Source organism: Morchella sextelata (genome assembly GCF_020137385.1).
Source record: "Morchella sextelata strain SCLS chromosome Unknown scls_2, whole genome shotgun sequence".
Lineage (NCBI taxonomy): Eukaryota > Fungi > Ascomycota > Pezizomycetes > Pezizales > Morchellaceae > Morchella > Morchella sextelata.
Genome location: NW_025408617.1, coordinates 1,713,408 through 1,723,876, shown reverse-complemented (window position 1 = coordinate 1,723,876; position 10,469 = coordinate 1,713,408). Strand labels below are relative to the sequence as shown.

Genomic DNA, 10,469 nt, shown 5'->3' with positions numbered 1-10,469 from the left:
GCACCAACCAACACCGTGGTTCTTCCCCTCGCCCGCCCGTCCGCTCGCCCGGCGCTGTCCAGAGGCCATCTTCAATCGTCATGGCTCTACATATGCTTGGGAATCAAGCAAAGTGACTTATGTTAATTAAGAAGGAATATACCGACATTGCCTAAGCATTTTTATGATTAATTATTCTAGAAAAACATGGAGACTGTCTCCACTAGCTGCATTACAGCAATACAGAAAAGAAAAGAAAAAAAAAAGTGGATACGTTTGAGCTTCCCCCGGAATGTATGAAGTTCCAATTGGAGTCCCCCCCCAAACCCCCACGGGCTGCTGTGTCTGGTACAATAACGATATAGATCTTACGCGTTGTACCCGCGCAGGTAAATAGAGCACATATATGCAACAGTAACCTTTTTTTCTTTTATTCGTACGTACGGCAAAAAAAATTAAGCATTCCCTTTGGGTCGCCCATCCCAGAAAAGAAGAAAAGAGTGAAGTAGTTGAACAGATGTGGGGCACTCCTTCCCCGGTCTCGGGGGACTGAGGCCAATTAAGAAGTCAAGCCCCGCCGATGTTTGATCTTCGACGGCTACATACAAATGGGTATCTCGCTAAGGCATGATTTAGGTCTCAGAAAAGGTTGCTGAATCAATATGCCGATCTACTTATCGGCATATCACGCCTATGTGAAGGCAGTGATTTCCGGCTTAGATATTGTAGGTACTCTAAAGGAAGGAGAGAAAGAGAGGACATCAAGTTCCGAAATCGAGGACTGTGTGCAGGCAGTTATCAGTGGGTATGCATATATATCTGATGGTAATCATTCCGCGGGGTTCGACTCAAAATCGATAAACTCCTGGTCGTTGGGTAGGGGATTTATAGTCGGTGATGATGTTCACACGGACCGCGAAGCTTTCGAAGCTCAAATAAAAAGTTAGTAATCAAAACACTAGCCAATTATTGGACCAATTGGGAAGTTGGGGAATTCATTTGTGTTGACACTAGGTGCGATTTCATATCCGGACCCAGCCATCAATCCACGCAATTAAAGCGAACTCCTGCTCTCGGGATTCACAGGAGATCCCGAGCCATGGGATATCACAAAATGCACAAGCAAAGAAAAATAAAAAAACAAAAAATACCGATTACATACAAAGTGGTCATGGCGAGGATATTTCGTCGAAAAACCCCGTTCCGTAGTCACGGTCATTGATATGTCTCTATCTCTGGTCATTTGTGCACCCAACCCTCTCACGGCGCAGAGGATTGTATCCGATACTTCGGAGTACATGCCTGTATGCCTTCCTCCTACAGTCCTCCGTTGCACAAGAAGGGTCCGATATATCGCACAAGATATCTTATATTACCAAGTCATCAACATGATATGTCGGCAATTGGGTCTGACGCACTTCAGGCACATCCTCGCCCAATCTCTCGCCTCCTATCGGAAGGGTTTTGAAGCCAGCTTATGGCAGTCTGGCCATCAGCTATTGGTTCTTCCTAAAGACCATTCGGTCTCTCAGATTGGGTGTACGTATCTGGTCAAAGCTCAACCTGAACATGATATATCACCAATCGGCCGGCTGACACAATTATTTCACATTCGATCGCCTCCGGCAAGGAAAAAAGAAAAAAGGATTCTCGCCTGCAGAGTTTGCGGGTTCGGGTTCTTTTTGATTACAGTATACAGCAAAACCTATCATAGTTCCACCCCCGCGGCTGGAATTATCGGAGGGATGGAATTTAGAGAGAGGTATTTGTTAGCAAACCACAGGTTTTACTCCCTCCGAACGCTGTAAGTTTGGTAGGGATGGGATTTCGAGAGGGTAGAATTATGATAGGTTTCTCTGTAATTGGAAAATTTGCTCTTCTTTGATTTCCGGTTGGCTTGATGTGCAGATATGAGATACTCACGTGGATTTCAAGGGGAAGATCGACGGTGCACTGTGCAGCGAGCAAGCGATCCGCAAGGGCTGAGGTATATTAAGCTCTGCCTATCATTGATAACTTGAAGGATATATGGTTGAGTATGGAAACCAATAATACATACGCCGAATATTAACGCACTAGGGACAGACTCGTATGCCAATACTCGCTAGGAGTGATAATGGCAAAAGTGGGCCTTACTTGATCAGATATATACATTTTGATCAGGATTTATGTTTGAATATATGTGCAGCGGCGTTTCTCGGAGGCACATAGGGTGTCTACAGGTGAACTTTAGCTCTGCAAGTTGGCATAAAAGCCTGAGGACAACCAATTAGCATATGAATGATAAAAATAGGTTATTTAAGGCCAAGTGGCGTTAGATTTAAAGCTCCGTATTCTTGTCAGATTAGCTCTCGAACTTCATGGCGTGCAATTGCGCAACCAACTGATGTCAATTGAATTTATTCAGACTTCTGGTAGCCTTCTCGATGGTACCTGGGCATGGCCATACAAAAGGTTACACCAATAGTGAGGATAAACCATAGTTATGGGTTTCTGCCAGCAGGTAAAGTAAGAAAGGCAGCAGAAGCCGTTCTAGTATCCATCATGCAGGAAGAATAAGGAAATAAAGTTTGAATATAGGCTTGATTTACCTTATTTTTTGTTTGCGTGAGCTGGACTGATCAATTCCATTGAGGTGATCGAACCTTATATTCGGATCTAGATTTGAAGCAACACAATAAGTTCGGAGTCAAGACATCTACTGTGTCGGCGGAGCGAAAGAAGATGTAGGTTGAAGCCACTTTGTGTGCGGCTCAGATTAAATAACCCCCTATCTTGGCGCAAGCCCTAATTATTACTAATCTTTCGAATTCCCCGCACATAATAAACTTCCGTCTTTCATTTATATCTATTACCATCACTAGTTATTATCTTCATATCAGCTTCTATCATCGGTTTTAGAAGACTTATTTCATAATGACTTCAGTTAGTGTTTGATCAATGATATATCCTAGTCCTTGTGGAACTATCTAACATTCCTTGTGCGCGGCATATATAGCTCAAGGAACTCGAGCTTCAGGAGCAGGAGCTTCAGTTTTCTACTTTTAACTCTGATGTCGCTTGGGACCTCGGTGTTATCTGTCGTGGATTAGCACAGGAGCACCAGAAGCCTGTTGTCATTCACATCGCTTCGTCGAACGCGGGCCAGGTCCTTTTCCACGCATGTTCCCGCCCTGGAACAACCCCAGACAACGCTTTCTGGGTGAAACGAAAGCAAGCCACAGTATTCCGTTTTGGATGTTCATCATACTACATGAAGAGAAAGATGGACTCATCGCTAGTGCCGTTCGAAACAAAATATGCGTTGAGTGAGGGGGATTATGCTGCAAATGGCGGAGGGTTCCCAATTAGAGTCAGGGGCGTTGAGGGTGTTGTTGCTGTGGTTGTTATAAGTGGATTATCTCAGGAGGAAGATCATGAACTTGCTGTAAAGGGAATACGTCAATATCTACAGGGGATGAACGAATAGATATCAGTATATTTCTGAATTGAAAGGTATGTGCAGTTGAAATCCCTCCACTGGCTATTAATGCAATAGTCTGATGTAACTTAGTAGAATATTGTTGTCTGATCTACCTGCAGACTGGAGAAGTATCAGATTTTATTTTTTTGCAAGTGGCTATGAAGTAATTAAATCCCCTTAGGTACCACTGCATGTACTACATTTACATCAATGCCACGAGATCCAATAGGAATCATTTGCTCTGATCTAGATTCCAACCAGAAGACTGCAGCAAAGTGCATACATGTAGAGTACTCTAGTTAGGCCTAGGTGAGACATACATAATTCGGTATTGGCTTTTTCTTAGTCATCTAAGAGGATGCCCAGAGCAAACAAGCATAATTATCGCGAGACCATCCCATCAACCCTTTCTCAAAAGTCTGTAGAATCACCCACAAACGTATGACGCATGCGGCTGGTGAAATAATGAAATAGATGGCCAAGGAAAGCCAAAAAGACAGATATATAAGAGGTATTGCAATGAAGCCATCTTATTAACCTCATAAATTTGTTTCTTATGCACCAATGACCAATATCCATTATATCCTTCTCCGAATTGAGCGAATTAGTTCCTTACCTTCAGAAACTCGCTGGAAATGCTGGTCGCCGTATGGTTTTCCAATTTTCTATGAAAGTTTCTTTGATCAGTAAAAAAATGACCGGATTGGGAGTTAAACGTTTGTTGGCACTTTCGCAATATTTACGCACGCCAAAACTGATTCAAGTTTGTAATTTTCTTTGTTCCCTCCGGCCAAAACGATTTTGAAATACTTCTCAGAAATACTGATGCGTCATCAAACATGTTTCGAGGTTATTCACGCAGTATTTCTGTCGTTTTGGTTCCCCAGATCCTCTACTCAGACATAACATTACAATACCCCCCCATCTCACACCACACTCACTTTATTCCCCTTCGAAAATATCGATTACAATCTTTTTTACAACTATTCAGCAATATATCAAAAATCATCATGAAGCGAACAATTCTTCTCGTCGTTGCCTATATCCACTACAGCACCGCGATCCCGTCGTTCCAGTTCGGGCCCATGGCAGCAGCACCGGCCATAGGGAAAGGACGGATGCATGATCTGGTAGGAAGACAAGCACAGGCATCGTGTGTCTTTGGAGCGCCTTGTGGTGCTGGATGTGCAACGCAAGGCCCCTGTTGTGATAATGACTTGGGAGGTATGTGATTGGCTCGAGATATAGTATAGATGATATCGTGGGATCGCTAATAGTACATGTGTTTTTGTACAGTTTCCTGCCGTATGGACGAAGTCTGTGTATCTATAAACAACAACCCAGCATGTTGTCCCCAAGGGTAAATAGAAAAACGTTTCCATGCATCACGATTAATTTTGTAGTTAGCTAACCAAACCACCTCCCCCCATTCCAGAAGCACATGCAACAGTGTAGCGAGCTGTCTCGACGCCGACAATCCTGTCTGCAGCAGTGGGAACAGCGGCGGTAGTTTCTGCTGGTATGTTTCTTCACATCTTGGTTTTTTGGCAAAACATGTGAGAAATATCATTGACCCATGACCCCGGCCACCAGTGATTCATCGGCACCTTTCTGCAACACGTCCGGCGACCTACAGTTGTGCCAGGTAACGGCTTCGTTTGCAACCACAACGGTTACGGGTATTGTGACGGCGACGGTGGTGGCGGCGGTGCAGACGGTGTTTAGAAATACAACGTCCACAATATCGACGACAACAACTCCAAGAACTGTCCTTCCATCTAGTATGACTTGATTGCTCCGTAACCCTATATATATAAGGCTATAGCTAATTACCGTGCTTCCTTAGGTACTCCCCCCACGAGCTCCTCATTTTTATTAGCAGGAATCTCAAGTAGTACCACCAGTACCACATCCTCAAGAGTGCAGGCTGTGAGTGCCCCTACTTCAAGAATTATTTTATCCACTATCTCGATAACGTCTTTCCTAACATGTTCACAGATAACCCCTACGACGCGAACAAACACCACCAGAAGCACCAGTGCCACTTCCCTTGTCATTGCCACCACCCCTCCGCCAACAGAATTCACGGGGGGGTCCTCTCCGGTTCGTGGAGAGTTTGGTCAACAGCTTGGGATTGCGCTTTTTGCTTTTGCATTGATTGTGTTGTTCTAGGGGAACGTCCATCTGCTTTATTGGTTTTTCTATTGCGTTTTTGTTTCTCTGTGGCCGATAATTGGTAGTAAGATATTGGATGTATGATGCGGCGTGGGTCCGGATGGAGTAATGGCACATTCGTAAAAGATATAAAACACTCTCTCTATGTTCTCCAACTACAAGACTTTCTCTCCTCGTATTTTTGTCAAATACAAAGCAAATCCGAAGAAACCGGTGCGCAGATCATATCATAGAAACGTAAACTCATAAGACTCAAACCTCGCCATCTCCCTCCCCTTCTGGGCCTGTACCCTGCGCATGTAATCTCCACCCTTGCCTAGTAACACGTTAGTTTAGGCCGTGACGAAACGATAGCGCCGCAAGGCTCTAGAAACATACAAACGATTTTCTCGCAGTGGGAATTTGTCTTCAGTTGCAGGTGGATGGGGATGTCATCACCGCAGGTGACGCAGAACTTGCGTGTGAATAAGGGGCGCGAATGAATGCATCCCATTGTTGGCAGGCGGTCTGGTCTGTAGAGATGTAGATAGATGTATGAATGTTTGACTAGCGGGGGATTGTGTGTTTGTCGGGCTTTTTTGTGATCTGGGGAATGACGTCGGGTTGAATCTCATGCAGTGTGGCCGACGAGGACATACAAGGACAGCTGTACAGTAGTCTAGAAGGACAAGGTACCGGTGCCCAAGGACATTACCTGTTCTTACCTCGAGGGCACTCTCAAATTTCGCCTCGAGCCCCCTCGTGGGCCACACTCCCGGCGCTGTCCTGCCGCAGCCGCCGCGTCACCGTCACGTATTATAAAGAAAGATGATATTGAAGAAATTTAATCTTTCGAAAGATACACGTATCTATGTATTGTCTTTACTCTACGGCTTATTAAAAACATAGTAGATCCAGCTTCTTCTACCCCCGGCTCGAAAACCAAATGAGTTCGCGACGCGAGTGATATCTCATGACTTCAATTTAAGAACATGGAGAGTGGTTCGGTACTTATGGCTGGCGCGTTATATCTGCTTTCCCTGCGTACATACACACGTTACTGATTTTTTTTTTGGCGAGCTTTACATAATAAAGCTCGATCGCTCTATTTCTGGACTTTACTTCAAAGTTTGGTTCGTTATATAATTTACCTGCCATATCAGCCCAAAGCGGGCTGCCAACACGGCGAGGGTAGCAGTGGATAATGGCATATTATCACAGCACACATGTACTATCAACACAGAAGAGGTGCCGGTGGAGTTTGAATGCTAGTTCTGGCAGGTATTCAATCTGCTATGGCAGAGCGTTATATATGAACAATTCACTTAAGATGCGACATATCAGAAACTACATAAGTCCGGCGAACTACTTATGTCTAGAAAGCATCTTAATTTGAACATCCCTCATTACCACACAATTCATAACCTTAATTGCGCACTTTCCGGCCCATGTATTATACGTGAGATTGCCATTCAATATTAATATACAGCTACTTAGTCTCTTACTCTCGCATGCTCTGCGATGAAAACCAGATTGTGGAACTAGAAGGACGCTTTAAAGGGAGCGAGTGAAACCGAGAAGAAAAAGCGGAATTCCATACATGAGAAACCATTCTAGACCTTGGTAAAGAGAAGAGAATCAATTGAGACTGTTGAAACTAGTCTTTCCATCTTAGGGTTACTCCCTATGCACATCGACAGGCTTCTGCGTCATCGATGTTAGGGGGGACTCTCATTGTTTCTGTAGTCGATCAACATAAAACCCAACCACAAGACAAACAATCAAACACCACGGCTGCGGTTCAAAGCTAAGAACTAAAACTGAAACTCGGAGTTCCTCTAGAAAATCACGTTCTCTCCCTCTGATAGGTACAAATCTAAAGCCAGCGGAATTTGCAGCACATCGGGCGGGCCAAGATATCCTCCAACAGACCTGAGCTGATCAACTCCGCGCGCCATGCGAACCCCATCACCCGAGGCGGGTCTCCGGCATCATGCGTCGGCACGAGTTTGATGGTCGCGGGGAGTTTTGCCCAGTGAATCCCTAAGCTATTCCTCTCGGTGAGCCATTGGTGGCAATGTCAATACGATATATACCAGCCCCTCGTGTTTCTATATCTGCAACTTCAGAAGAGCCTTCCTTCTCTGACTTTAAAATATCTCAGGCTCAGATTATGTCAAACTTATGCGCCGTGAATACAAATGCGTGGCCACGAAATGATACGCGGGATCCGCGCATACCAAACAATATGCATACTGATCGTTGACCCCTCCTAATAACGAAGGTTCCGCACCACTCTCATCACGCACCTAACCGCTGCATAAGTACTACAAAGCCTCCATCTTGACAGTTATCCAGAGTTCAGTAGCCCGGATGAATGATGCATGTCGATTGGCTCACTAGTTGCAACTGCACTTACTGTGCCTACATCATGCACAAGCGCGGACTCATCCCTCGAGTCACTGTTAATATCAACCGTACAACCGAATTCTTTCCAAACACCTCTACGATAACGAGTCATCATATGTGGGGCTTTTTGTGGGGAAACTATTCAGGTGAGAATCCGATTGGATGATGTAACGAGTGAGAATCCATGACCACAGCCGGAAACATACCGAAACGCGGGGGTGTCAGAAATGCGGAGGTTTCTGTGATCGATAGGCTTAGAATAAACAAGATGGCTTATGGAAACTATGTTTATCATCATAGATCGATGGACCCTTCTTTCCTCCAGTTTCCTCACTAAGGCGAAGTACTTGCGTGTTTTTTTCCGCCTAGCCTGCTCAGGTCATCGGCATCGACAGCATGTGATTCCCCCCCCCCTCCTCTGGCTCCGACAAATCATTACATTCGCATCCGACCCAAGCCCAAGGTTTTAGGTTTGGCTGCACTTCCGTGACCGATAACCGCCAGGCAGGCAGCCAAGGTCCGTGCAGTGGTGAAGCTTTGCCCGAGCCTCTAATCATGTCATATGCATGCCCTGGGTTTTCCTTTTCAGGCCCCTTCATACATGACCATTTCAACTAGTGCTTATGTATTTCTGGGGCTAACTAGTGAAAGTAGCCAACCAATGATCTCAGCTGCCCAGGAAGATCTTCCTGGGCGAAACGAGGTGGCGTAGATAATGCAGTCCAAGTGGGAACAAGTGCGCGCTCATGGTGAGCTTGCACGATGCTTCATGTCATATCACTCGCCTAGCAACATGAGTGAGAATTCCACAAGCACACAGTCCCTTAATTTCCACTCATTCATATGAGTGTTGATCCTTTATGAAGAGGTGTGCGCAGTGCCACATCGCAATATCAAGGTTCTTCGCGACCGAACCGGTTCGGTATCCTGTTCTGCCCGTTGTTTGTATGTTCCACAGGTACCGTGCCGTACCATGTCTAGGTATTTACCTAGGTATCCCGACCGAACGACTTGTCGTGATTGTAATAAACGCGCCACTTCAGATCTTAGCAGTGGCTAGCCAAAGATCTACAAGGTTCACCAATTAACAGCACCCCCGGCCTCCGCAATTCTTAGGTCCTAGGATCCAATAACAATACCTAGTAGGCACATATATGGCCGTATATACAGAACGATATCGACACCTGTAAGTCTAATTGTTGATTTCTTTCAATCGGAAATTACGCATCTCGATATAGCACACGACATCGCCACAGGCCAGCCGTTGAAACGGCCGCGTGCATGCAGCGCAGTCGTATGATGTTTTTACCATCATGGGGGGTGGTTGCCATACTATACGGTTTAGATAAAAGTACGTGTAAGTACGTCACTCGCAGATAATATTTCGGCTCCAAATCACCGGCCGTCGCGAGGCGGGTAGCCAGATCTTTGGTATCGCGGTATGCAGTGCGGGTTGTGTGTGTGAGAGCACAAATGCGGCCCAACTTCCTTCTTCAATGTTTATTAAAGTTGTTGTCCTGACATGAAACGGGCAAAATTCCAAAATTCTGCTGCGTACGGCGCGGCGAAACGGTGGAAACGGTGGAACAATGTTCTTTCCTTTTCTTAATATTTAAGCGGCAGGTACCACTGATATGCACATCTACTCCTATTTGTGCATGTGTGACACTTTAGAAGCAAGGATTTATATTTATATATGATCTTGTTATAGGTGTAAGTAAGTAATGCCATTATTTCTTCTTGATGAGTGTGACTGAGTAAATATTAGTGTTTCATGTTTCAATGACTTTTTGTGGAATTGACGTCCTCCACTAAGTACTATAGGTATTTATCTATCCACGAAGATAAATTGTCGGAGGTGACTTCCTCTCCATAAATCAGGCAAAAAAAGCGACCTTTCTTTCCCCGGGAAGCTTATCGTGACTACCTAAGCGAGCAGCAGGCCCGGGCTGCAGGGCAGGGTGTGGATACCGGCCGTCCTTGTCCTTGTCCTTGTCCTTGTTCAGGGAGCCCTAGTTCATGCTGTTATTTATTCCAACTGCATCTACCGCGAGCTGCCCTACCCCCTATGAAGGTTCTTGGGGGTAATAATTCTCCGAGATGCAGGAGGGGCCATATATGGGCATGTATATTAACTGTGATACTCGAGACTCGAGTACCTAGTACCTGAGGATGTAAATGTGTTAAATTTAGTTATCTGTGTACCGACTCCGATTAGAGTTGGCGTTCGTTATGAAAAGTTATTTATCGCGGCTTCATGTAGTTTTGTTTCGGCCTGCCATCACTCCAGTATGTTGATTGGGTGATAGGATCATGGACGGTTCGGCCAAACTACTTATATTATGTAGTAGCCATCGTACAACTAACACAAATGGCACTTGGGTTTTCACTGCTTTTTCCCACTCTGTCTCGTTTCGTTTCATTCTATCATCGGTCATCGGTCATCAGGGGCAGAACTACATAC

The 10,469-nt window shown here is 45.1% G+C and overlaps 3 protein-coding genes across 3 annotated transcripts; 2 read left to right on the top strand and 1 right to left on the bottom strand.

The window, feature by feature from the left end:
- Positions 1 to 2,895: 2,895 nt before the first annotated feature.
- H6S33_005710 (uncharacterized protein) lies at positions 2,896 to 3,448 on the top strand (the record flags this gene model as incomplete). The annotated part of the gene is made up of 2 exons (XM_044837086.1): positions 2,896 to 2,904; positions 2,978 to 3,448. 2 exons carry the CDS (start codon positions 2,896 to 2,898, stop codon positions 3,446 to 3,448), a joined length of 480 nt encoding a protein of 159 aa, XP_044699019.1.
- A 1,570-nt stretch (positions 3,449 to 5,018) lies between these two features.
- H6S33_005709 (uncharacterized protein) lies at positions 5,019 to 5,614 on the top strand (the record flags this gene model as incomplete). Its single annotated transcript, XM_044837085.1, has 3 exons — positions 5,019 to 5,223; positions 5,289 to 5,371; positions 5,441 to 5,614. 3 exons carry the CDS (start codon positions 5,019 to 5,021, stop codon positions 5,612 to 5,614), a joined length of 462 nt encoding a protein of 153 aa, XP_044699018.1.
- Positions 5,615 to 5,844: 230 nt separating this feature from the next.
- H6S33_005708 (uncharacterized protein) lies at positions 5,845 to 6,110 on the bottom strand (the record flags this gene model as incomplete). The annotated part of the gene is made up of 2 exons (XM_044837084.1): positions 5,845 to 5,933; positions 5,996 to 6,110. The coding sequence occupies 2 exons, from the start codon at positions 6,108 to 6,110 to the stop codon at positions 5,845 to 5,847; spliced, it is 204 nt and encodes a 67-aa protein (XP_044699017.1).
- Positions 6,111 to 10,469: the final 4,359 nt, after the last annotated feature.